Source organism: Anopheles maculipalpis, chromosome X (assembly GCF_943734695.1).
Source record: "Anopheles maculipalpis chromosome X, idAnoMacuDA_375_x, whole genome shotgun sequence".
In the NCBI taxonomy this organism is placed as follows: domain Eukaryota; kingdom Metazoa; phylum Arthropoda; class Insecta; order Diptera; family Culicidae; genus Anopheles; species Anopheles maculipalpis.
The window spans coordinates 6,238,106-6,265,983 of record NC_064870.1 but is presented as its reverse complement, the minus strand read 5'-3'; the positions used below and the strand labels follow the sequence as shown (position 1 = coordinate 6,265,983).

Sequence of the window (27,878 nt, the reverse complement as noted above, 5' to 3'; positions counted from 1 at the left end):
TCAGTTATGCACCGGCATCGGTAAGGAACCGAGCAGATTGTTCGCAAATGCCGCATTGTTGAACTTAAAGTGCCGCTTGTCGTAGAACTTGAGCAGTGCCGGCGAGTACGGATGCTTCTCCTTTAGGTGCATATAGTGTACTTCCGGTTCGTTCGTCGTGTGGCCACACTCCTCACACACGTACATCTGTAACGGTCGGGGAAAAATGGTTGTTTTTTATACGTGTTCTCTTAAAGTTGATATTTTATAGCAACCTAGTTGTTGTGCGTACTGACTAAGAGTGAACAGTGAGTGATTTAAATCATGCTAGTGAATGATTCCAATAAACTCCTCACAAAGAGTTTTTACAACTGTTTTTGGAATGCGAAACGCAACAACAAATGCTTACCTTCGTTCGGCGCTCCTTGTACGCGTACTGGTGCTGTACGCCGTGCACCTTCAGACAGTGCGACTCGAGCGAACAGCGCTGCGTGAAGGACTTTTCGCACAGATTGCACTTGTACGGCCGGACACCGGTGTGGGTGCGCGTGTGGCGCTTCAGATCGAACGTATCGTTGAAACCCTTCGCACAGAACGTGCACAGGTAGCGCTTCACGTCCGAGTGGCACTTCATGTGACGGTTCAGCAGCCGCTGCAGGCTGAACGTTTTCGAGCAGATGCGGCACACGAAGCGGTTCTGGTCGTCGTCCGTGTTGGTGGCGGATGGACCGTTGGTGCCGCTCGTTGCGACCGAGCCGGGCGAACCGCAACCGTTCGGTGACGACGCGGACGAGGAGGATGAAACGGAGGAAGAGGAGGAGGAAGAGGACGAGGATGAGGATGGTGACGCGTTCGAACCGTTCTCGAGATGGTGCTGAAGATGTTGCTGCTGATGCATTTGCTGCTGATGTTGCTGCTGTTGATGGTGGTGCTGCGGTTGTTGTTGCTGCTGCTGTTGATGGTGGTGCTGATGGTGGTGATTGCGCTGTTTTGTGCCGGCCGAACCGGACAAATGTTTGCCACCGTGCCGTTCATCGGAACGCATCCGGAGAGGTACATTTTCTATCGCGAGCGGATTCTTGATGCCGTGGCCACCGTTCACAAACTGCAGCTCCGAGTCGGCGGGAAGTCCCAACTGCTTGGAGAATTGCAACGTACCGTAGGATAATGGGTGGGCCGGAAAAGAATCGCAAAACGAAACGGAAGCAAAAGAATGCCGATTAGATTTATGTTTACTGATAATGGAGGAGGATTTAAGAATGGTACGTCCTGAGGCATGATTTTGATTATTTTGAAACAGGGAGGAAATGCCGTGATAATCTTGCTTATATACATAGTCATCACCGCATGTGAGTGTTGACAATGCGTCGCAAGCAGTCATACTTAAAATAAATAAAAATAAAAATAAATATACTGCAAGTTGCAGTTCACGATTCTTTAAACTTACATTCTGTATCGTGTTGGCGAGTACGGCTGGCGGTGGACCAGCCACCGGTACGTTGTGTGCGCTCAGGCTAGCGACCGTAGCGACGGCCGCCGCTGCAGACGATGCAGACGACACGGATGAGGTGGAGTTACCACCAGGCGATCGTACCCCACCGGTCGACCGTTGGTGTGACGCGGGTGCCTGCTGTTGCTGCAGATGTGCGTTCTGGCCACCGGTCAGCTGTAGATTCATCGCAAACGGACCCTGCAACGGTTGCAGGCTCTGGTGGAGATCGAAGTCAAGCGATGAGCCACCGCCGGGCGAAGGGAGCGATAGGTTGCTGTCGAGCTGATCGTACCGCAGCAGCGGTTGAAACGAACCGTACGAACCGTTGGCAGCCGTCTGCAGATAGCTGGGCGGTTGATTACCATCCTGTGCCGCGCCCCCGTGATACTTGCTCGCGAGCGAATGGAGCGTCGTATGCTGATGACCGCCGAGCCCGTGCTGAGCACCAAAGGTAGCGGCCGCCATGTTGGTGTACTCGCGGGGCAGTACGAGATGGGCACCGTGCGAGTTACCACCGGCACCACCACCCCCACTACCAGCGCCCTGCTGCTGGTCGGCACCCGATCCTGAGGAAGGATACGCATCCGCGAGCGTATCGTGTACGGGGTCGATTTGATGCAGCGAGGCACTCACCGAATCGGGCGTCAGCGAGGGCGTCGAGGTGAGTTCGAGATCGTTACAGTTGCTGGACTGTTCGTCGTGCATGCCGCGCGAGTAGAGCGAAAACTCCGCATCGCTCAAGCACCCGTCCAGCAGGCCGTTCGGGCTGCCACCGGCCGACGATGGGTACGTGGTAAGGGTCGCCGTCAGCTGCATCGAGTCGCCCATATCCATCATCGAGTCGGCTACATCGTATCCACCGCCGGATCCACCACCACCACCACCGGCACCGCCTCCACCATTGCCACCCACACTATCGCCGGTGGCACTCGCGTACAGTCCGTGCAGCGTTGGATCGACCTTGGTGTCGTAACCGAGGTCAACTTCATCCTTCAGCGCCAAACCGAAGTGATTGTGTAGCATCAGTGTGCAGTGTTTGCCCATGACGGCTGCTGCCGCTGCTGCAGCAGCCGCTGCCGACGTCCCATTGTTGCCGCCCTGCTGCCCGTTGCCTCCCGCCGCACCGCCACCACTACCATCCGTCGCACTGCCATACGTGAAGCCCGTACCGAGCCCGAGTATGACACCACTGCCGAGTCCTGCCGCTCCACCGCCCGCTCCGCCCAAATCCTGTGCGTCACACTCGAGCGAGCTGAGCAGCTGCTGATAGCTGGCAGCACTGTTCGTCAGAAAGCCACCATTTGCATTGTACCCGTTCAAACCGCCGCTGGCACCGCCCCCCTTCAAGCTTTCGTAGAACGGTGGCAACGAACCGGTCGGTGGACTGTTCGGCCCATAGTTGGATCGTCCATCTCGGCCACCCATACCACCACCAGCACCGCCCGCTCCCAGCGCACCGCCACCGCCTCCGCCACCTCCACCGGCGGAAAAGTTGATACCTCCTCCACCACCGCCATTACCGGCGCCGGCACCGCCATTGGTGCCACCGCCGCTACCGGACTGACCACCGCCACCTCCTCCACTGTTCGAGGAGCGACCGTGTCCGGCGGCTCCCTGCATGATGCCGCTAATAACGGCGGCAGCCCTAGCCCTGGCCGCCGACGACCCTCCACCCCGATGATGGTACTGTGGTAGATGGTTGTGCAGTATGGCGGCCTGCCGTTCGCGGCGCCCGAGCTGCCGCTCTTCACTTTCGTCCTTGTTGTCGTTGGAGCCCTCACCGTTCGATGATGCGGCCGGACGCTTGGGGATGTGGTAATCGATCGGTTGGTCCTGCTCCGGTTCGACCGTTAGCACCACCATCGGGCGTACCTTCAGATCTACCGCCCGTGGACTATCGTCTAGATGTTTCGGTTGGGTGGTGTGCTGGGGAGGTGGTGGTGGTGGTAGCTCGTCTGTCGGTTGCGCTGTCTTACGCACTGCCGGCGTTCGCTGGATGACGGAGCAGCGCACCACAGCACCGAACGGGACCGCCGGCGACGGTACACGGTCTTTGGGCGGTGGAGGCGTCGGCGAGGGTAGTCGCAGCCGACGCTGGTACGGTTCACTGCCCGGTATGGTGGGTTCCTCGCGTACGATTAGTTTGCCGCTGCCGGTGGCCACTACAGCCGACTCCTTGCGCGTGTCCTTGCTACGTGCCGGGTGGTTGTTATCGTCGTCGTCCTCCTCCTCATCCTCGGTTGAGTCGTGACTGACAGACTGGTTCGTCGGCACCGTCGGTGGTAGGGGAGGTGGTGTTGGTGGATAAACCTTCCGCTCTGCGTTGGTCAGCACGTGTCCACGTGGTCCGATGAATGGCGCCGCTCCCTCGGTTACTCGCAGACACGAGGTGACAATCGTTGGTCGCCGCTTGTCGTACTTGGAGCTAGGTACCGACGGCGCATCCTTCTGCTCGAACACCACGGAACCTTGCGGTGGTGGTGTTGGTGGTGACGATGGTGTCACCGGTGAGGCCGCCGGTGATGGGGGCTGCTGTTGTGTAGCCGGTTTGCGGCTCACTAGCGGTACCGGCCGTTGTGTTGCTGCAGCTCCTGCTCCATCCTGCGCCTCATCGTTGCTGCTATCCGCTTCCTCGTCTGCTACCCCTTCCACCACCCGCTCTTGGGGCGCACTCTTCTCAACCACCGGGGGCTGCAGCTGTGTACGGCGAGCTCCACCACCCAGGAACAATCGCTGATGATGATGAGACGGATGTTGGGGAACCACCAGCGGTGAGGTGGACGATTCTTTGGCAGAGGCACCACTGTTCCGCAGGCAGAGCGCTGTATTTCGGTGGTAAGCTGTAAGGCTGCTACCGCCAATGGTGCTGTACGGTGCAGCGGTTGACGCTGCTGTCGTCGCTGAGACCACCGGTTTGCTGCCGTCCGCGTTGGTGGTTGTGGAGGAAGGGCTGACATCGTGCCCAATGGTCTCTCGCTCTACGGTGGACGGTGTGGCAAAGATCGACAATGATGGTGATGCTGCCCGCTTCCGGCACGGTGGACTCAGCCGATTTTCTTCGCTGAATATGTCATGCTCTGTAGACGAAAGGTATCAAAGAACAGATGTTTAGAATTTTTTGTACAACTTATTCGATTTCTTAAGGTTCATGCTAGCTGACAGGTAGATAATGGAAGAGAAAAAAAATATTCTAAATATGTTTTGTTATCCTGGTTGCCTATCTTCAGGCGCAACAATAATTCGATCAACACGATAATTATGAACAGTTCAAATAATTTGACGACAAAAAAAAACGTAGAAAACAAAATATTTTCTAAGTACATTTACATAAACAAGATAAAGAAGCATTCTATGTTGCGCTGGTTGCATACCTCCAGGCGCAGTAACTATCTCTTGCTAATCGTTATCTCTTTTCAAAATAAAATTCGCCAGAGCGACGGAAAGAAATTTATAAATAAGTATTTTGTAAAAAAAATAGTTCTGACATGTGTTAAGTTACACATAAACATACTTCTTATAAAAATAAATGTAATAAAATATAATATAATAAAAAAATGTATTTGCTCACAACCTCAAACCAGCCGAAACAATAGCAAGTTTATTTTATTTTATTTATTTTTTTTGCATACATTTACTCACACAAACGCATTCGTTTTTGGCACCATCGCTCAACAATGCATAACAATGTCGTGCTTTGTAGTTGTTACATTTTTTTGTTTTGTTTTATTTTCAATGGTTTACAGACCTTCCCTATCCTGCCTACTGCTCTCCTATTTCACCAACAACCTAGTTCGTGCGTTAGGACAAGGTTTCGGGCACAGGGTCCGTGTATCACATGACCCATAACCTTCACATTCCAGTAAATGGCCCCGTATCCGCAAGAACAACAAAAAAAAGCTAGATACACATTCTCATCTTCTCGAACCCATCCGAACCGTCCAAAAGATCGGAAGACTCGAAAATTGCCACTTCATTTGCATCACTCCAGCCTGCGCACGCAATCGCCGAATTCGCCCGGTGAATAAAATTGCATTCGAAATGGAGAAAATCGAGAGAAAGAGCGTCAATCCGTCCGTGTGCGCATAATAAATTGCGGGGGATGATACGCGAGGTGCGTATGGGCGCGCGTGACTCACGTGTCCTGTAAGAGCAGCGGTACGGAGGGTCCCGAGTACGCAGGAGAATATCACCGCTGGGCTAGTGATGAGGAGCAACATCTCAATACTCTCAGTTCCCCCACGGAAATGTGATTTCCCTTTTCGTTTGTTGTTCTCCGTCGGTACACATTCGCCGTAAGGGATTGCAGTGGAATATTCGGAGGATCATCCTCTACCTTCCCTTCAATGATCGGACGCAGAAACGTGATTCGTTGCATTTAAGAGTCCATCATCAATCTTTGGCAGAGGGCTTCGCGGATCAATTTCCGAATTTACATCGCATGTCCTTCGGGAATGTCATCGTCTTTGGGTGGAGCGAACGAATATCGCAGCCCGTGTAGCGAGAATTGATTGCGTGCTGGTTTTACCGTTTCTGCCACGTGCCTTTGCCACTTGGGAGCGGACTTTTGGAACGGAAAAGGTAAAGTTGGAAAATTATTCTTTTGGCAGAAATCATCTGAAGAGTTTAGCGTTGAGCGTAAGAGTGACAGTGAGTGATTTAAATCTTTCTAATGAACTAATTAAATAAACACTTCTTAAAGAGCTTTTGAAACTCTTTTGTGAGTCGTTATGATCACTCTAAAGGAGTTGATAGTCGTCAGAAGGATTCAAGTCACAAAAGAATTACAAAAACTCACTACGATTTGAATCTCTCTGGCGACTATCAACTCTTTTGGAATGAGTTTGGTCATAATGACTCCCAAAAGAGTCGTTAAAAGAATTGAATCCCACGAGAGAAGGAGTTTTTCTCAGCTCGAGAGCAGTTCAACAGAGTGTTCCGATAATGTTGGATGAATGCAGAAATTAACCAGCCAAACGCTTTATATCAAATAAATGTTTTCTTATCTAAATATTATTTTTTGTGTCAGATAATTCAAAGCAAAACTTCGCACTTGCGTCACTAGCGTTGTTAGGGTTGAATTGTCTGTCACCAGTACCCCGGCTTTATTACAAATCCCCCATTCCCTCGGAGAGAATGACTCCACCCAGACACAAACACACTTCCGGTAGCAATTTTTCGAGCCCTTTTCATTTTGCGGCTGAATGTTGGCGGTGTGTGACTTGCATAAGCAATCGATTCCAATTCTCTGACCACACACGCATGCAACAGGTGATGACATACAGGTCTTCGGTTGGGCGTGTGCTGATGGGAACAGGTTAATTATACAGTTGACAGACAAAACACAGACACACACGCATACCACCCCTAAAGTGGCACACTAAAAACGGAAGAAGGAAGTATCAGACGATGGTCAGAATATGGTATGGGAGTGAAAAGCTGACTTCAAAAATGTAACCACCTACACCAAAATCCATTCATATTCTAATCGAAGTCTAGCGGTGCTCGGCACACAATGAGCGATAGGCGCACCAAGCGTAGCAGGGGCAGTAGACAGGCAGACATGTGCACAGAATAGCTAAGGCAGTAAAAAAAAATAATAATAAAGCCAACAGCTCATCAGTGAGACAATGCTTTGCTCTCTAGACATGCGCGCACTTGCTAATTGAGGTTATCTAACACGTCTGTGAGCGTCTGTGAGTGGTCAGAAAACTGAGGATATTGGGGACTCTCATCCAGAACTATATGCTTGATACAAGATGTTGATCAACCTTGTCAATTATGTAGCAACTTAATCTGCTTGTTGAACTCCTACGCTGTTAGTAAACTTTCTCCCTGCCTTTCTAGGTGATTCTGATGTCACAAGCAAACGCAAACGCACACAGAAACACAGAATTGGAAGCGAATCATTAACATAACTATGGAAAAGATTATCATTCGCTTCACACCCCAGTAATACGCCGGACCCCCGCGTACTATTAAAGACCCTTCGCTTACCGCGGCTTGTTTTGTGAAGGGGTTCACTTCATTCATGCGAAATAATACTCACACATCATCACCCTATTTACAGTTCGTTGCACCCGTAAATTGGAAGCGAGCGTAAAGCGGGATAGGCCATATAGCAAGAAGATAGACAGAGCAAAATGGCGTCATATAATCACATCACAGCACAAATCAGGTACACAACAATAGCTGCCCAACACCCTCGTCACGGCATAGGTTTGTGGCCGTCAAGTGTGGACCACCATCGCATTATCTCACGATTTACCCCTCACTCATTTGAAGATTGTGGTGATAAAGATTGCTTTTGTCGTGCTGAGGAGCATACATTTAGGGGTCTTTCGATGATGAGGGTATCCAATTTTTATACAAAATAAAAATTGTTTTTGTTATGTTTTTTTTTCTACATTTCAGGCCATAAAAATTGGGTGCTTTCTAGACAAACTGAAAGTTCTAGCTCGCGTCAGAAGCTTTAGAGTTTTATCGAACTAACATTCAAAAATGAAATTCGAGTAGATGTCCAAAAAAAAAATCTTTTCCTTTGTAAATTTTTCAGCTTCTTGAGTAAATTCAGTTTAGCTACCAATCTGTCAATTTAGTATATCAAATGTCAAACGCTTTAGGATTTTTCTTTTGAGGATTAGGAGAGATTTTGAGGAGAAGTTTACAAGGTTAGGAAGTCGACTGTTCGGTAGAAGCTCACTAGAGCTCCCTAAAAGCATGCAAAACACATTGCAAACGAACGTTTATTTTCCCCCCCAGCAAACTTTTCGCGATGCTGCAACTTCCCGCACAACCTAGACTATTTTCGAAGCGCAACAGAAAGAATCGTAGGAAGGTCCGCTGCACTCACATCCTGAGGTACAGTCAAGAACGGAACCAATTAGCCCACCGGTGTCAAGGCGATAAAACACAGCCGATAAGGTGAGCAAGGTGCTGGTGGCTCGGTGGCACGTGCAAGCCGTAGATGACAGTGGATGACCATGTCACTCGCCACCAGTTGCGGTCGTGACATTGGTCCGTACCGGAAGTCTTGCCTGCGGTGTGGACGGACGAAGTATGAATCTTTCGTACGCGCCTGTCAACGGAACGCCAACGGTGGCCGGTGAGATACTGCTGTGCGATGGTGCGTCGACCATTCCGGAAGGGATTGCCAGTGCCAGGTTTCAGGTGTTGGTGTGGGCGGCCTATGCGTCTACGCTGGTCGCCTCCGTCGTCGGTAACTGTTCGGTGCTGGCAATCGTGGCCAGCCAGCCACGCATGCGCACCGTTACCAACCTGTTTCTGGCCAATCTGGCACTGGGCGATCTGCTGATGACGCTGTTCTGTGTACCGTTCTCGTCCGTGTCGCTGTTTGTGCTGCAGTATTGGCCGTTTGGTGCGGCCCTCTGCCAGACGGTGAACTACTTTCAGGCGGTGTCGGTGCTGGTGTCCGCGTACACGCTCGTGGCGCTCAGTGCGGATCGGTACCGGGCAATAATGTGGCCGCTAAGGTCACGCCGTCGGCCGCCTCGCCGACCGGTGGCCCTGCTGCTGATAGGCGGCGTATGGGCAGGGGCAGCTGCAACGGCGCTGCCCATCCCGCTGCACTCGGAGCTCGTGCAACCGAGCGCTTGGCATGCGCACTGCGACCAGGCCGTTTGTACGGAGGTGTGGCCCGATGCCGGTGCCGATCGGGCCTACTCACTAACGCTAACGCTTGCCCAGTTTGCACTCCCGCTGGCCACACTCGTCTACACGTACACCTGCATCGGGTGGCGCGTTTGGGCACGGAGCACCAACGCAAGCTTCCCGTCCGCCTCGGTACGCCAGTTTCGCCGGGCGAGAAGGCGCACCGTCCAGATGACGCTGGCAGTCGTCGCTGCGTTCGTCATCTGTTGGCTGCCGTTCAACGCACTGCTGCTAGCACCGCTCGACGATCCAACCTGGGAACCGTTGCCGTACCTGTGGTTTGCCTTTCACTGGCTCGCCATGTCCCACTGCTGCCTGAATCCGCTCATCTACTGCTACATGAATGCGAAGTTTCGGGCCGGCTTTCGGGCGCTGCTGCTGCAACCGTTCGTGCGTCTATGCTGGCGGCCCTGCTGCTGGTGTCAACGGTGGCGTCACCGGCCCACAATAACCACCACCATCAGCAGCGAACCACTGCCGGTGGGAAGTGCTGAGGTCGAGCTCACAGCCCAGACAAGGCCGAAACCGTCGGCCCTGCCCGATGGCATCATTTGTCCCGAGGAAGATTGATCGAATGCGGAAGAGAGTGAAGGTTCCGAAGGTAAAAAAAAGGTGTCTCTCGCTTGTCGGCTCGCTGGTCAAATTAACGTATTAGCGAGCAAAACATGCTGTTCATGTCAACGACAGTTCGATCACAGTAGGTGGATTCTTTGAAGAAAAAAAAAAAAATGGATTTGTAAGCATCCGTGTTGGTGACGCGTTGAATGACATGTTGGTGTCGTGTAGAAATAGCTTAAGCAGTGCTCCAGTACTGTGTTTTACATTTAAAAGATAAACTTTGGTTTTGCAGGGTTTGCGAGATAAATTAGTAGTTTTCAAATTACTGCTGTAGTGGCTTTCTCGGTAATGTTACTAACTCAACACGGGAAACCTTTTTCACGACATGAAGCTGAAAGAAATTTTTTAAGAATTTTTTCTAAAAAAAAGTATTCCTGAACATTGGGTGGTATGATTTTTTTAAATAAAATTGCTATTAATCAATAAAATAATATTCTCAATAAAACAGTAACTTTTAAATGCAATTGTAAATTATTTTTCCAAGCGTGACAAATGGCAACCTTGTCCAAAGTTGTACCCAGTTCGCAAATTGCATAAGCAAGGTGTATTGCCAAGCTTTTCGGTCAAGTGCAGCACAACTTTCTCCTTACACCGGCGACCGTCTTGCCTGCAGCGATCATATCCAAGCCTAACTTTGACCTTTTCCAAAATGTCTACTCCGAGGTAAAAGAAATAGAAACGGTCATTGAATTTAAAAAAGTTTGCTTTTTAATTTTAAAACGTTTCTGCTTCTAGCGCATAACTAATTTATATCACATTAGGACGCAAACAAAAATGTCACCCTTGTAACAACAAACACAGCACTGGAAACCCCTCTCTTTCTCTTTAGGACGAATGAGCAAGCAGTGAAAGAGATAAAATAAAAAAAGTACATATTTTGTTGCATAAGAAAGTCGTAATATCGCCCCGATCCCTTACGGTCAAGTGCAGCACACCTTTCCAAGAGTATTCCGGCAAACCGGGACCCTTCCTGCTCCTGCACTGCTTCTTCATAAAGTGAAAGATCAACAACCTTTCTCCCTTGATGTGATCGAACTGTTTTTATTTTATTTTTTCATCTTTCCTTACACCGGGCGCTCATTACACCCTTTTCGAATTTCCTTTCAAACTCCAAGCAGCAGCAGCAGCAGATGATGATGATGATGAGTCTCTCCTGCTGCCGTCATTTCCGGCATGCTAGCGTAGAGGAAAAACAAAGAAGATCGGGAGAAAAACATCTACAAGAACGGACCGAAAAAATCCACCTAAGAAAGTCCAGTTCTTGCTATGTTTTGGAGTCTTCGTTTGCCGTTTTTCTGTTTCGTCTTCTCCGCTGGAAGGCAGCTAGAAGTGGAAGTGGCAGCTAGCCATCTTTCCCACCCGTTGAAAGACACCAAGGGAGAAACCAAGTGAAATTGCTTAGATTATTATCCTCCGCAACACTTCTCCCCCGTACACCTCGCATTTCTAGAGGCACCTTCCTCGCGAACCATTACGAGACGTGGGCAAGAATTTTCCACTGCCATAAAACGCGATGGAGAGACACTAAAAAAAAAATACCACCCTCCCCCTCCCCTTTCCACATGTGCTTGCGTTCCTTCCCAGTTTTTGCTTTGTGTAGAATGTACTACAAATGTTCCGTGATGCATTGTATTTGTGTTCCGCTTCTAACAGCAGCAGCAGCAGCAGGAACATCAGCGATGAAGCAGCCGGAGAGAATGCTCATTACACCGTGCTCAAGGTACAGGTTACATACCTTTGCTACACTACCCTCTGTGTTCAGCACTTGTTCCCTTCTCCCGACTACAAGAACGTCTCTCCCTCATTCCCTCTCCCTCTCTCTCTCTCTGATTCTTTTCTTCCCGTTTTCCGATTTTTGTTTCATTTTAGACGACTCACTGTGTGTGTGTGTGTACCAGTACCATCCCCCCACCCAACTGTGGGGGATGGGTGGTGAGAAAGGGGTAAACAAGGGGGGGGGGGGGGGGGGGGCACAGCAACAGTCATAACAGGCGCGTAGTGGATGAGAGGAGCAAAAAAAACAAAAATCAAGAGAACCGGTACTCAGCGGAGCGCAAAAGCACGAACCGGGCGCGCGCGTACTCGCCGTCAAACGCACCGCGCGACCGAACTAACTGTATCCACGCGAGATCCGTTCGTCTCGACCATGGTCTCGCTCTCGCTCGCGCACTCCGTGTCTCTTCCGCTTCGTTCTGAGTGATGAAAGAAGAAAAAAAAACAGCAAAAGAAACGATCGAAAAGCACGGGGGGTTCGTCGCCTCGGATGTGAAGTTGAAGTCTTTCGTTTTGTTCGGTCTCTTAGGGAGGAGGGAGGGGAGGGTGGGGTTGCTTCAATTTTCGCCCCGCCGCTTCCTTCGTTAGCTTTTTTTCTTAAACGCTCTTTCGCCTTCTCAAACCCTTCGTCTCTCCCCCCCCCCCCCCCCCCTTACAATTCTCTCGCTCGCACACACATTCCACACCATCAAGCGGAGAGAACAAAAAATACAAAAAAAAAGAGAGATAAACTGCGCTTGATCGCGTGATCGCGTTCTTCTTCATTTTTCTCCCCAGTCATTCACGCGCCCGTGTGTGTGTGTATGATCATGATGATCGTTTGGGACTGTCTGGGGCTCTATAAAGCGAAGGGTAGAAGATAGAAAAACCTGCATCAAGAAAGACAATCAGCGCCGTTTCTTAGCTTCTTTCATTTCAATATAAAAAACCAATCGCATTCTCTCTCTCTCTCTCTTTAAAGAAAAAAACAAAAAGAAGATTCTTCAGCTTCTTCCTCCGCTGGACAGCGTAGCTTTTCATCATTCTAGCCACGAGCAACCACCATCCTTCACCCTCTACCACGCGCGCGCGCTTCGGAATTGTGTCGCCGAACAAGGTAAGCGACGAACCCTTCCCCGATTCTCGACCGATAGGACGGCTTGGACGTGCCATTCGAACGTAGAAGAACCGTTCGAAGGACTTGTTTTATTCTTGCTGTAGCACACATAAAGAAGATCGCGGAACTGTGCCTGGGTTGTTTTTTATCCCCCCCCCCCCCCCCCGCAACCCCTTATGAAGCTTTTTGTGATGCGCTCATTGGAATTCAGCTGCCCTGTCTGCCTGCCTGCCCTGGCTGCTTCTGCTCATTATGCGCGATTTCTCGCGTGGAAGAGCCAGAGAGCAGTTTTCGAGACTGACTTCCTGATGAATGCTTGTACAAGTTGAGTGTTGCTATAAAAAGATTATAAAGACTATAAATATGATTAAAAGCCGGTTTCTAGCCGTTCTCAAAAAAAAAAAAATAACCAAAAAGCTTAAAAGACGAATAGTTTAAATACAATTCTTAAAGCTTTTATCAAAGACCAAAGCTTGTTAAGAGAGTAGAAATGATTTTCTTTCGTAATAAATGGGAAGTTTTGGATTCTTTCCATTTCCTTCTTATTCCCCTTTGAAAGATACCAACTTCTGGAAATGATTTGATGAAGAAAAACGATCTGCTTTTCAACCCTTTTGCGCGCATTACATCTCGTCGCCTTTTTTTAATGGAAAAGCCACAGTTCCCACTAGAAATTGTTCACTTCAGAGAGGGGCAAAGGAAGCAAGAAAATGAAAGAATATTTCCTCTTGAGAATGTAAAAAAAAAACACTACACAAACACACGCACAACTGTTGGAGGAATTTTCCACATCGTTTATGCTTCCCTTACAACAGCTCTAAGCTATTAAGATTCTAGCTTAACCGTTCCAGGCATCTTCAAGGCATTTCGAAGCGTGCCAAAAACCCTCACCAGAGGGCGCGAACCAGCAGACCAGAAACCAATCGTGATGATGGAGATGGAGAGGAAGGATTAGAATCGAGAAGGTTTCTTTTCTACTACATTTTCTAGTCTAGTGAGCTTGTTGCGTGTGTATGTGTATGTGTTTGCTGGTGCATGTAAACAGGTAAGTGCCTTCCACAGCATACAATGGTAAAGAAAATGGTGGAAAATATATATATAACATTACATTCCCACCAGTTTTCAGTACGCGCCGCGGTCCACACAACACTTCGTAGCGCAGTTTCTTCCGTTCTGTTGCTTCCTACTGTCTGTCTCTTTCTATCACTATGTGTTTGAGTATTTATTTCCCCTCCCCATCGTCCAGAAACACTCGTCTTGCGGGGGAGGCGTGAGGAGGGAAAAGCAAAAAAAATCTCTTCGTCATAATTTCAGCATAATTGCGCCCGTATGTCCTCTTCCTGCTCAAAGCAACGAACCATTCGCTGTCCGCGGCAACGGCAAAACTAGAAAACACCCCTTTTGGGGTGGCACTCGGTCCAAGGGGAAGAAAATCTTACCTCGAGAAAGATCCCAACAGAACAGAAATGCGACAAAGAAAAAGGCTTCCCCCATCAGGGTTAGAAGTAGAGAAACACGGCCCATTAATTCTGGCAAAAGTAACCGTGTCGTGTCATGTCCCGAAGGGTGGGACGGGGGTGAGGGATGAAAAAAAACCTAGAGAAAACAGGGAGAAAGAGAAAGATGGTTCTTGGCTCTTTGTTTTGTTTTTTTCTTGAGCATTTATTAGGGAAGAAGAGCAGCAGAAATACAGACCGTAGCCAACCGAACGGAGCGTGTATTTCACATGGGAAAAAAAGGAAGCAAAAATCTAGCGGACGCGTCCCACTTCCCTACCCACATACACACACACCATTACGGACAACAATCTGAGCAGAACTGTTTTTTTTACTGGATTCTTAACGTTTGCGTCTTGGTACACCTTTCCGTCGCTGCGCTTTTCTTAATCTATTTTGTTCTTCGAGTGTGTGTGTGTGTGCTTTTTCCCCTTTTCCTCTTTTTCTTTTTTCGTCTTGTTTTTATTCCAGTATGCTGACCAGCATAAGTCCCGTCTGTGTGTGTATGTGTGTGTACGGGCATATGTAGAAAGGAAAAGAAAAAGGTAATGTTGGAAAGAAGCCGGAGAAGCGGACGGTCCCGGGAGGATGCATAACTTGGGTAAGATGTTGTGTCCAGCAACAACAGATACAAACCTCGACAAAGAGTGCGAACGCGCTCTTGTGAGAGCAATATCCTTGCCTTCTATTCCGCTTTTCCAACTCTTCTACCGAAAAAAAAGGAGGAATAAAAAGTAAAGGGAGTCGGAAAAAGGAAGGAGGAAGGAAGAAGATTTTATGTGTGACTGGGTGTGTGACTGTGTGTGTGTGTGTGTGTGTGTATGCATCGGAGGACACAAACAAAGAAACGGGGAATCAAACGGAGCCTTGTCTGTGGAAGCGCTTGCTGTAAAGCAAAAATAACAGAAGACTTCAACAGGCGACCAAGCGACGAACCCCGCATTATACAATTTAATTTTTATGCTCTGCTCGGGGGTTTCGCTTGTTCTTGCTGTTTTTTTTTCGTTAATGTAAATAATTGTCTTTATGATTTCACGTTTATTTGCAGCAACAAAAAAAAACCCCCACCATGTGTTAACTGTTTCTTATTTATTTTTACGATTTAATAAACGACAGTCCGAGCAGAAAAGCGAAATTCAATTTTAACGATGTTTTTACGATCTGGCGAGCGCGCGCTTAGCGCGTGCAGCAAACGGAGATGTTTCATAAGTGGTTTTTACTATCTTCTTTATGGGTAGCAACAAACATAAAAATAAAAACGGTAAGAAATGCATTCTTAACACTCGTTTATTTTCCCTTAAATTATAATTTAAAAAAAAACAAAAACCAACAGAGCTATTCCAGCGCTCTTGCCTTGTTCGCGGCGGAGAACACACACCACTTCCTTCCGCGAGGCGCGAGGAGCTTGCGGATGTTTCGCGAAAAACGACGCCGGTGAATAAAATCGGTGTTGGTGGTGGCGGCGTTGAAGAAGCGGGGAAACAAGCATTGCAGCATTACAACAATGCCAGTCTCTGTTACCTTCTCCCCCCCCCTGCCCCTTCCTCTTCTTCACCGCGCCTCCACGAATCCACTAGTGGATGAGAGCAAAATCAGGTTTTATCAAGGTCAAACTTTTAGAAGATATTGACCTTGCGGGCGGGAGAGTGCTGCGGGCACACACGCACACACACACACACACACACAATGCCTTAACACAAGATGAGGAAGAGCCGAGGAACGACGTCGCGCGCTCAGGACGGGTGTACCGTTTGCGAGCGGGCCCCCTCCGTGGCGTTCGCACCGGTGCTGTCTTTTTCTTTGCTGTTTCTTTCCCCCGTTTTTCTTCTATTCCTTTCTTGGTGCTTTAATTTGTATGCTTCTTGCTGTTTCCTCCGTTCTTTCTGTGTGTGGTTTTCTTCGTTTTGGTGTGTTTTTAAAATTGTTTGTTTCGCTTCACTTGATCGCGAATCCACCATGAATAAATAACGCGATTTCGTGATGGAGCAAAACGCAAATATGAGCCGCGGGGTTTTTTGCTTGCTTGTTGGGTACAAATAAAAGAGGAGGGAGGGGGGAGAAGAGTGTATGGGTTGAAGGTGAGGGTCGCCAGTTTTTTTTGGTGTAGCCGGCGACATAATACCACACCACCGCGCTGCACTGTCCGTGCGAGCGAACGTTTCCGTTACGGAACATATATTCAAAGCGGTATTCGCGGGGCAAAAGAAGCGACTGAAGCCAATGAAAAATTCAATGCTAGAGAGGGAGAGAGACAAAGGGAGAAAAGAAAGAAAGAAGAGAAAAGGCAAACTCGTTTCCGAAGGTGAGGTGATAGTGTTCCGCGGTTTTGTGATGGTTCTGAAGCGCGACGGAAACACAGAAACCGGACGATGAAAAACAATTTTATTTCCCAATAAAATATTTATAAGTTGTGTGGCAGATCTTTTCATTTTGGGGGGTAAATATTTTGGTTAAATTCCCAAAGCCAGTTTTCGTTTGTGGTAGAATCATTAAGTTGTAAAATTAAAGTTAAAAAAAAATCACCAATAAAAATAAATCTTCCAATGAGGGACATCATTTAGGCTTTTGTTTGATTAAAATATTTTCTTCCCTGATCCGCACCACCGCGATTCTGCTTTGGTTGTCCTTTAATTCTGGCTGACCAAACAAGAAATTGCATCGCAAATCAAAATCTAGGTTGCATCATAACATCGTTTATACTCAAATGACCCAATAAAAGGAAGCTTTACAGGGTTTACCTAGCCAATTCGGCGTCGTCAAACTATTATCCGTCAACGTACGTCAATGGCGAATTCTGGGCGTCGTAAACCCTCAATTCAAGCGTTTCAAGCTTAAATCCGACGTTGTAAAGATTGAAAGGCGGCACAGCCTGTGAATTGTTTTGATTTTCAAGCGCACGCTATTGCGGAATATTAGAGAAGAATTTGATTAGCTGAGGAGCTGAAAATCTACAATGCTGTAGGCTAAAGCTTGAGGTGATGAAATAAATGTAAAAATATTGTAAAACCTGAAACTATGCAAATTAATACAAAATAGTTGGTAACTAACCAATGGTAAAGTTTGAAAATATTACATAATTCGTTACACATCACACCATCAACGCATTTTTGAAGTCACCTGCCAACTACAAAACTGATTTCACGACAATCCTATCACCCGACAAACTTCAGCAGAACCGCCTCATTAGATTTTTACGCATCAGTAATTTATACAAAGAAATTTAAGCAATAGTTTTAAATTATCCGATACCATATGCCTTAATCGCAATAGTTTTCCATAATATTTAAGCCACCTATACGATAGTTTTGTGTTAGATGAAACCATTCTTTTTTTTTATACAGTAGAGAGGCGAATGCAGTCTCTAAGACTCAAAGCCTCTATAAATAAACGGTAAAAAAATGCATTTTTGTAGAGCTTTATTGGATCAAACACAACGGAGCCACCGATTTTAACCGGCTCGAAAATCAAAACAATCCAGAGCCGGCGGAATTAAATCTTTAAAACGACGGATTTAAACTTGACGACGCCCGATTGAGAGTTTACGGACGCCCAGAATAAGCTTTTACGTTGCCCGATAATAGTTTGACGTTTGAAGAATTGGCCTGGTAAACCCTGCAAAGGAAGCCGCGTTTTAAATTATGTATTTAAGCCGTTTTAAAAACTTCTAACACTGCAATTATTAGCAATAAAATGTGGAACTGCATTTCGCGTGTCGACTTAATAATAAACCCGACAAAATTCGCTCCAATCGACAGTAAATCAATATTTACTCCCCTATAATGGGCCATTCAAAGGTTTAACGGGACGAGGGAAGACGTTCTGCTAAAATCTCATCTCCGTTTTGCGAGGGTTAATTAAATGCACAACTGCAGCGGAGCAACTACAGCTTCTTCTTCGCAGCTGCGCGCACCAAACCCCAAAAAACGCATGCTAAACACCGTCATAAAAAGTTTTACCCAAAAAAAAAAAGCCGACTATTAAATTGAACGTCATAAAATGCTTCTCTCCTCGTGCTCATGGTCACACACACATGCGCTTGCTCGCGCCCATAAGGAGTCGCACTAAATGCGAACAAATCCTTGACCTAAAGACGAAGGCTCTCTTTCTAAGCCGGGTGGTAACGGGTGGTGGTGCATTATGTTGTGGAGGAAAGATCCAGCATAAAAGAAGGCAGGAAGCAAATTAGTTCGCATCACTTTTCGCAGCGAGCACTAAAGTGCATAGCAGGCAGTGTGGCGTCAAGCTTTTTTCGTGGTTGCATTCTTTTTTCTCCTTTCTTCGGAGAGATTTTTTAATTGATGTAGAAGAAGTCTTGAGTGTGCTTTTTTTCTGTCTTTATTTAGTGTATTTATTTAAATAAAAAGACCTCAACTCAATCGTTGTTTTCCGCTTTAGCACAACTTAATCCGGTTGTGAGAGATAAACTGTGGAGCTTTCTAATACAGGTTTGGGCATAATAATAAGACTGCTTCATATGTTCTCAATGCGTTAAAAGGGAGATTTCATTTAAAGCACAAATTCTAGCCACGTAGAGGTGAGAAGAAGTGGTTTTTGAAGACGTTTTTGTTAAGAAAACTTGCCATAATTAGTATATAATTGAATCAATAATTACATCGCTGCTGAGTCTCTTCTACCAATTCGGTTAGAACGATCCGGCCGTATTTTTATACTGAAATAAAATTTAAACAATCTTTTTTTCTATAGCTTTAAATGGAAAAATAGAACCGATTATGTCCGGGATAAGGCAAAGAATAAGGAGAAAATGGCTTATCATTATTTTAAAATAATTTAGCCATCACAAGCGGTGCTGAAAATACAGCAATGTTCCGTCATAATTATAAAAAAAAAATTCAAAAATAAATAAATAAGATAGAAAAATAAATTACGCTTTTTACAGGGTTTAACAGCCAACAGTAAAGGCATTAGAAGCCAGCCCTTTTCGACTTGAACACTCTTTATATCATTTTAGCTACGCTGTTTCAATTGATTGAACACAATTTTTGATTATTTTAGAACATTCGGTCACATTCGGAACTTGTTTATCATACAAAGGTGAGTTCTTGAATTGGACTTTTTTCATACTTATTCAAGCGTCTTGAGAAACGAATCACAAATTCTAAACGGAACACCCGATGACCATGATCGCGTAGTGGCAGATTGTGTTATTGATTGAAACAGCGCAGCTTAACTGATGTAATTTGTGTGCATGTTAGAATGTTTTGAATCCTGCATTCTTTTAAAGTTATTCTGATGCTTGAACTCTGTGCTAGTAAATCGTGATAGGTATATACGTTCTTCGATATATATTTTTTTTTTACTTTTATGTAAAAAAACACACAAAAATTCGATCATTTCGGTAACCAAAATTCCAATAAAAAGTCAACATAATGCTGTCGGTTTTATTTGCTTTCGATTTTTGAAGCAGATATTACTATTCGAACGATCCCAATTAGTAACGCTCAAAATGGAATGGCAAGGTAAGCTTAAAGCTTTGACCACCACTGTACCCTTCCCTTTAGCGTGCTTTGGGTGAATAACAAACTGAGCAGAAATATTTTAATTTACACGCAATTTTCCTTCTGCGATTAAATTTATTTTAAAGCAAACTAATACAAGCACACATACACACACACACAAACTTACATTGTTGTGTGCTTCACAACAATAAAAAAAGGACTGTTGTTCTGCTTGCGAAGTGCTTTGCTTCCTTTTTTGGTATGGAAATAACGTTTAAACGTCTTTATTTTTCGCACACCGTTGTTGACGTGCGCGCGCACCCACCCCTACAGAGCATCACGCACCAACTTGTTAACCCTGATGACACACACACACACACAAATGCTCCCTCTCCTTCGTCCCCGCCCTCCTTTTATACCTCTTAGGGGAGGCCTTTTCCCGCTCCCTTTTCCGGAGCGGCATGTTGTTTCAATATTCCTTACTGGCGGGCACATTTCGCTCGGGAAGGTGACAAACATTAACCCCCCCCGGACAAGGTGGGGGGGGGGGGGGTGATTGGAAGGAAGGTAAACCCTTTCACCCACCTTTTCCTCTTCCCTCTTTTGATGCCCTTCATATGCACACACACACACACACACCAGAAGCGAGAGATCTTGAAAAAAACTGCGTGCCACCCCGCGTTTTGGTTGACGCGACACCGCCAAACAAACAAAATCCGCGATCTTTGGCTGGCGCGCGCGACTGTGTGTGAGCGGGCGCGCGCGCGTAGGCGAGGACACCAAACTTGACCTAGATTTTGGTGTGCTGCTGCTGTTGCAGAGTCGGCGAACGGGCACAAACACACCGTCAAACCGGTCTCCCTGGTCCGGTGGTGGAAAATGTATGTGCGAACCCGCGTGGCTGTGTGTGCGTAATGTGTATCAAGCGAGAAGAAAGATTTGCATAGATTTATTTTCTAGTGCGAAGTGTGTAATGTAATGGGTTTGTTATAAAAGGCAGCGCACACATACCATTGGCCATATATTATGCAAATGCTGGCGGATGACTTTAGCGTCCTAACCGTCGCTCTCACCGTCCTGCGTCCGCTAGTCTTAGCAGATTTTCTTCAGGGATATTATCTATAGGGAGCAACATTAAAATTGGACATTTTGGGCGACCTCCCCGTCCCCAAACACAGTGTCCCTGATTTCGCGGTTCGGTTACGAGATTATGCAGATTTTGTACCGTTTTGTTTCCGATCCGCGAGCGTCTCTTTTGTGTGCTTTCAATCGCACTACGGTGGAAGGACAACGTGTGAGGAAGTTAACGTTTTTCGAGGGTGTTTATAGGCGGGAGGAGGGGAGGGAAGAGAAGGAGTTGGTGGGAGACGGCTCCACAAGCACAACCGTTTATAGCCCAGCCAGCCAAGGCAACACACATCACCGCAAATCTTATGTTCTGTTTCTCTCTCTCTCTCTCTCTCTCTCTCTCTCTCTCTCTCTCTCTCTCTCTCTCTCTCGCTGCTTTATAATTTCAAAGACACTTGTCAGCCAACCTCCTGGAAATGAGCCTGCGGTGTCGATGGTGCGGGATGGAGGTTCGCGCAGAAGAGAAGTTGCAGATTAACACACAGCACAGAGCACAAAGCACGGATCGGAAGCTGGTCCTCAAGTATTGACACACGCATACACACACACACACATGGATACGCTAAAAAGCAACGGCGAGTCGTTAACCCTGACCTAAAATTGCTGCACCGCTCGACACCACGGACACTGTATAACCGGTGCGCGGTGCGATGATGGCGGGTGCGAGGGTTTTGCATTGACAAGAATCGATTGGTTGAGAGCTAGTATCCCTTTTGTAGGACGCTGCTGCGAGGATTAAAATAAAATGGGGTTTTTTTTCTCGCCTTTAACTTTAGAACTCTCCTGCTTAATGTGCTCGAGACGTATCGTGATGTAAAGCATAAGAAAGTACAGGCAAAACACTAAGAGCAAATTGAAAAGAACAGTTTGAATTCGCAACAAACAAAAAAAAACCTTCCTCCTCTTCCCGTGTCACGCGGAAAGCCAACCAAAAAAAAACAGTTAACGAATAAATAAACAAGCCCTCATCTTAGCACGCAAAACCTGCAAAACACACAACCCGGGTCCGGTCCTACCCCATCCATCCGGGTCCGTCGAAATCCATAAAGACTGCTCTTTTTTTGTCGTTTCTTGCCCGCCAAACACACCAAAAAACCCGCGGCGACGGCATCAGAATCTATGCCAAGACCAAGGCCTTTTTCTCTTTCCGATTTGCGCGCGCTCGCGCTCGCTCGCTCTCCCCACCACCGGTGACAGTTGCCGACCCTCGACAGTTGACGATGAACAAAACATAAAAAAATCCCCCCCTGCCCCCCTACCCGCCCCCTTAAAACGCCGCATAGAAAGCACAACCGGGGCGTCGAAACGAAAGACTTCAATCGCACCGTAAGCGACGAACGTGCTATGACGAACCCCGTACGTTCCGAGACGCCAACCGGTCATGGATTTAAAAAAGGGAGCGATGAGGGTGGGTGGAGGGTAAGAGGTAATTCTCAACCGGTGCTCTCTGTGTGCACCTGTATGTGTGTGTGTCCGGAGGGGAAATGATATAATAACCCTCACCCAGTCGAAACGATCAAGATCACGACGTTTTTTTTTTTGTGTGGTGAGGCGAGTCTCTCGAGCACGCAAAACGTTTCATCTTCTGGAGACGCGGTGCATTGTGTCTAGCAGTGGAGAGGGGGGGTGGGGGGAGAGCAGGCGCGGTGATGCTGTGCGTGTTTGCGCTTTGCGAACGTTCACAGCGTAGAGAAGGGGTTCACCTCGACCACGAAAAAGCGAAAATAGCGTGCGCGTCGGCGAAGTCAGAGACCCTGAGACGATGGTGGCGACGACGGCGACGGCGAGATGCATATAAATTGCTGCTAGTCTCTCTGGCTCGACGCTTAATGCATAACAAGGAATGGCGAGAGGGATGGGGGACGGCGGGGTTTGGGGGTTGTGATCATGTGGGTGAGAAAGTAGATCAGAACAGTATTTGAACAGGTTTGACACAACTCACCAAAATGGATATGATGAAGGATGCAGTTCTGATGAAGTACTGATCTTCTGAGCTTCTGATGAATATAGACGATATAGACTATATCGAAGGCATTGCCTCCTCCTCTAGGCTCCAGATGACAGCGCTAGACTGTGAGCAACATTGAGGACTTTTGCGACTGCTCTACGCGTTAGAAGCTAGAGAGAGTCCAACTTTTTCCTGATCAACCTGTTACTCAGCAAAGATTGCATTTTCCGAACTAGACTGTGATCAGGAAGGGGAAGAAGTTGAGGACTTTTGCAAACTGCGAACTAGTAAGATTCGAACTCTTCCCCAATCAACCTGCTTTTCTACAACGTTCACAACTCAATCCACATCAAACGTTGAAGTTGATCCATCAGAATGGCCAAGCTGTTGAGTTGGTTGACAAAGGTGAGCAGACAACGGTGATAGAACCGTCCTTCTCCTAGACTTTGAAGATATATTCGGTCCGGATATTGGACTGTCAGACGGCGTTACTAAAAACCTCAGCGACTAGAAAGAATCGAACTTTTTCTAGAGAAATCTGTACTTCTACAAAGTTCGATACTCAATTCGAATCGAATATCGAAATTGATTTACCAGAATCGCCAAGATATTGGAAGACAGAGGTACCAGAACTGTCCTCCTTCTAGACATTCTCAGAAGGAAGACGAGTCTAGACATCTGCTAGCTGACTGTAAATGTTCGAAACCTGACGTAGTAGACTTAGTAAGTAAGGTTCAACTCAATGGCCTAGATATTGAACTTCCCAGTGCCTAAAACCTAACCAAATACACTAAAGAGAGTAGAGTTCTTTCTTGATCACAACCTATCGCCCTACAAAGTTCACCGTTCTATCCAGTTCAACATTAAAATTGCTCGAAATGTCCATGTCCTAGCTTACATGCGTATGACGACCCTTCTTTCAACACACAAACCAAAAAACAAAAAAAAAAACTGGCCACAATAAATTCTATCCAACACCGTCGTCAAATAAAGCTTCAGTTTTTGCTGACCCATCAATCGCTCGCCAAACCCAACAAAAAAGGTTCACAGCACCAACAACTCGCTTTGCTAGCGAGGGCCAAAAATTATGAAACGAAAAACAAATTCTCCACAACAACCCCCGTTTTGGGGTGGTCCACCCCCCCCCCCCACACACACACACAGTGCGGAGAGGATGGGGCTGTAGCGAGAGTTGACAATAAAAATCAAATAACTCATCAACGACGAGTTGGCGACAAATTTGAAACCGCGTGCGCCAACTTCGCGCGCCCAAAGGGAGCGGAAAACGCTTCTCTTCTTTTGCGCGTTTCCTTCCAAATCGTGAGAGCGAGGGGGGGGGGGAGATGCAACGTCGTGTGTTAATTATTTGCTGACGTTTGGTGAAATTTTACCTACATGCAAACACGCACACACACACATACTCACACGCGCAGGGCAGGCAAGAACAGCAGAATGGAAATTTGAAACAATTGGCGACGAAAATGGAAACCATTTGGTTGGATAGCAACCCTCGAGTGGTCCAGCGTTCACCAGGATATGTCGTCACGCCGTTGGCTGCTACCCCTAACACCCCCCCCCCCCCTCCGTTTCGCTTCAGTAACGTATACTTTGTTTAATTGAAATAAAATTGAAATAAATACGAAGCGAACAGCTCCAGAGGGAAACTCTCGCTCTTGTTCCTGCATATCAATATCTCTCCGCCCCGATATCTTCCATTTTAAAATCGATCGAACACCGAATTGATTGGTGTCCCCCCGTCGGCAAAACGGATTATCTAACGCAAATAATTTTACATTCATCCACTGTTGCTCGATCTATCCTTCGCGCACACACGGTGCGTTCTTGGCATAAAAAGATGCACCCCCTGAGCGGCGGGTATGGGGGTGGGGGGGGGGGGGATAGGAGTCTGCTTTAGTAACGGGGTCTTCCTCCATTTTGTTGCGGTTTGCAAAAATGCATTCTCCATGTGAGTGCATCCGATTAGCCCTTAAGAGGATGAGTCGCTAGGGCAACCGAACGGGAAAGGATGCATTTTCCACATGGTTTGCGTGTGTAGGAAGAGTGTACGGAGCACAGCACAGAAACCGATTTGAAATGGAAATGCGTGCACACACACACACACACTAAGAGGGGGGGGAGGGTATAGTTGTGAGTGAAGAAAACACAGCTCTTTTGTAAATTGCATAAAACACGAACCACAACCCATCGATGATTCGAGGATATGCAGATTTCTGGACAGAAACCGCAAGAGGTTTTTAAGTCGCTGATGTTGCAGTTCTTTTTTTTTCATGCCAGACTCTCGGCTTGGAAGGAAGCGAGGAAGGGTTCCGGATGCTGGAAATGATTGTGCAATCGCACAATGAACCAAACAGTCTCGGTGCATGTGCGTATTCTGAATATATCTCTGGATGTGTCTGTGTCCGGAGGGATGCCTTTTGGAGACATTTTCAACGAGAAACCAGGCAAAAGACAGAGTCACAGACACCGTGCGCAGGTGATCCTTGGATGGATAGTCTGGGGAGTCTAAGGGAAGGAAGAGAAGTGGGGTGGAGAATGTGGGGATGTCTGGAAACAAAACTGTTTAGAAAATTTGCGTCCATTTTCCACTTTTCTCTATGTCCCTATCCTATCTTCAACAAGACGAAGCTTGAATTTGGAGCCTCAATATCTGGTGGATAGGACAGAAGATGCATATCTCCTAAATCGGTATAAAATACGCTACCGATATTGAGCATTATTAGAGCCTTGTTTGGTAGGACCTAACCTAAAAAATATCATTTTTTCTAAATTCTCTTCATTCTTCCTGTTTTTCTCTTCTTCTTTGACAGTTCAACTAGAAGATATCTCGACCTGGGATACCTGTTTTCCTTCACTTGAATCAGATTGGCTTAGATATATGGAAGTCCTGGGTAATATCTATCGAACGACTTCAAAATAGACTTCAACAAAAAAAAAAAGGTGAAGTCTCACTGCAAAATGCAAAATTTGATTCACGTCTTCTGCCTTACGCAGAGGGGGGGAATTGCACACGAAAGGGAAATAATTGCATACGGATCATTTGCAAAAATAAAACCGAAATCGTTACAACAGCACCGGCAGTGGTTACATGATGATGGCGACCTGAAAATGAAACGAGTGTGCAAAACAAAAACAAAATATGCTAAAGCAGCACTCCTCCATAACCCCCCCGCTGGTTACTGTACAACAGAGAGGACACGCAAACGTACAGTTCGCTTCCTTTCTGCTAAAAAAAAATGTTAAAAGCAACAACGAGAGCAAAAGTCATGACGACAAGCCGAACAATCTCGGGAACTCCTCCGGCATTCGAGAAGATCGAGAAGTGCGCTCGAGGACACTGAACCACGTGTATTCAGATTATGCTAAATGCATGCCCCCTATCCCACCCTATCTCCCCCCCCCCCGCCCCTCCATTCTCCTCCTCTTTCGCCCATTTAAGATGCGATTTCCACTTTCATTCCTTTCCACCGAAATAAAGTGTCCGGGGCGCCTCATTGAATTTTAATGGCCGCATCCGACGTATCAATTCTTCTCGAACATGGGTGGAGGAGTGACGCGGAAGGTTGGACCGACAATCGCTTCAAATTCTAGAGCACAACCTCCTCTCCTCCGTCACCCACCCCGGGTGTCCAGGAACTGGGAGACAATTTCATAACACCATCCAGGCGCGCGGGTACTCTGAGTGTGGCCACAACAACACCCGAAGAGCAGTTTGGAAAACGAATTCAGCCGCGAACGAACGGTGCTTTTGAAGGGCTTGGGGCTGGGGCGCGAAACCGGAGCATCCATCGCTTTGCATGATTTGCTGATGTTGGCTGCTGGTGTTGTGGCTTTGTTTTACGGCGCAAGAGAGAAGGATGAGTTGAGCTTGTATGATGAATATCTAATGCCGTAACTAGCAGGCAACAGCAGCAAAAGTAGACAAAACAGTTGCACCCATGCACAGGTACGATGATGCTGGCGATTGGTCGAAACAAACGGTTGAGCAGTAGAGGATCTAAAACTTTGCCAATTTTTGTGTTTGAGGTTAAGTATTCATGCAGTACGTTAGGTGGTGTACAATGTATAATGTGCAACTTCAAGAGGTCCTTTCATGTCAGGATTCCTTGACTTCCGTCGCTGGATACTCAGTTCTTCATATTGGGAGGGACTAGTCTTGTCATCATCAGGAGGAATATTGCTGGGCCACTTGGACCGCCATTTCGAGAACCTCACAATATTCTAGCTAGAGAAACCAGAGAGACTGGGTACAGAAAACAAGAGTCCAGAGGAATAAAACATCCCCATCAATCCTACGCTCGGGAGGAACGATATCCGAATGAGATCTGAGTGTGTTCCCAAAAGTCCAATGCTTATACTACTAGCGAGAAAGGGGTAGGAGTCCACGAATTTGGATTCCAGATACAATCTCTGTATAGTCGAAACATTCGAGTACGACTCCTCCTCAAGGATTTCTGCGTATAAGGATCCTCGCATATAATCTTCAAAAAGAGCTCTCTTGAGATATGATGATAAAACAGAGAGCATCAACAATCTTTAGCCTGTTCTAGTAATCCGCGAGGTCTTATTACGAGGGAGAACGTTGCTGGCCGACAGGTTCAAACAGGAATGCTTGTGCCCAACAAAAAACCCTGTGGGGATTGATGGTGATCACCAAGAAATTCTATCATCGTCAGTACAGTGTAGTAACGCCATTCCAGCAATCCATACGTCATCCAACGAAGGATTGCTCTACTTCTAGATAAGTAAAAGTACTAAAGAACCACTTACCGGACGAATCATCATGCTCGCGTTTGCGGGACACGAGCGACAGTGGCTCATTGCTGCCCACCTCGCTCGGGTTGCCGACGCCATCGTCGACCACACTGCTACCGCCGCCACCGCCCGGCCCGACGTGGCTATTTTTCTGGGCCTCCTCCACCAGCCGCAACTGTTGCTGATGGAGCCGGTTCTTGATCAGGAAGATCTTCGGCATGCTGCTGCTTCTCCGCTCCTGCGCTCGTTGTCTAACCTACTACCTACTGCAATAGGTATGTGTGTGTGTGCTACGGCACCACCTACTTGTACGCCGGCCCGTCGTCGCGCCAGAGCTCGTCCTTTAGGAACAAATTGTATCTGCTTTAGAATCCCAAAAAGCTTCCGTGTCCTGGGCCAGGAATTAGCTTGATCGTGAAAGCTTGCATACCTACACACAAACACACACTCG

General features: G+C 47.1%; 3 protein-coding genes across 3 annotated transcripts in view; 1 reads left to right on the top strand and 2 right to left on the bottom strand.

Moving 5' to 3' along the window:
* LOC126566317 (transcriptional regulator ovo-like) lies at positions 1 to 27,656 on the bottom strand. The gene is made up of 4 exons (XM_050223252.1): positions 27,443 to 27,656; positions 1,427 to 4,548; positions 389 to 1,117; positions 1 to 186 (listed from the first exon to the last, which is right to left on the bottom strand). The coding sequence occupies exons 1-4, from the start codon at positions 27,645 to 27,647 to the stop codon at positions 1 to 3; spliced, it is 4,242 nt and encodes a 1,413-aa protein (XP_050079209.1). The 5' UTR covers positions 27,648 to 27,656.
* LOC126560789 (5-demethoxyubiquinone hydroxylase, mitochondrial) overlaps positions 1 to 27,878 on the bottom strand; it is an 85,818-nt gene that overhangs the window by 6,106 nt on the left and 51,834 nt on the right. The gene's annotated exons all lie outside the window — the stretch shown is intronic.
* Positions 8,528 to 9,709, top strand: LOC126558378 (RYamide receptor-like). Its single transcript, XM_050214390.1, has one exon. The coding sequence runs from the start codon at positions 8,528 to 8,530 to the stop codon at positions 9,707 to 9,709; it is 1,182 nt and encodes a 393-aa protein (XP_050070347.1).

Coding starts and splice junctions, on each gene's coding strand:
- LOC126558378 (XM_050214390.1), top strand. CDS start 8,528: ATGAATCTTTCGTACGCGCCTGTCAACGGAACGCCAACGGTGGCCGGT.
- LOC126566317 (XM_050223252.1), bottom strand. CDS start 27,647: ATGCCGAAGATCTTCCTGATCAAGAACCGGCTCCATCAGCAACAGTTG. Junction 4,549..27,442: donor CGAGCATGATGATTCGTCCG/GTAAGTGGTTCT, acceptor TTTCGTCTACAG/AGCATGACATATTCAGCGAA. Junction 187..388: donor ACAAGGAGCGCCGAACGAAG/GTAAGCATTTGT, acceptor CGACCGTTACAG/ATGTACGTGTGTGAGGAGTG.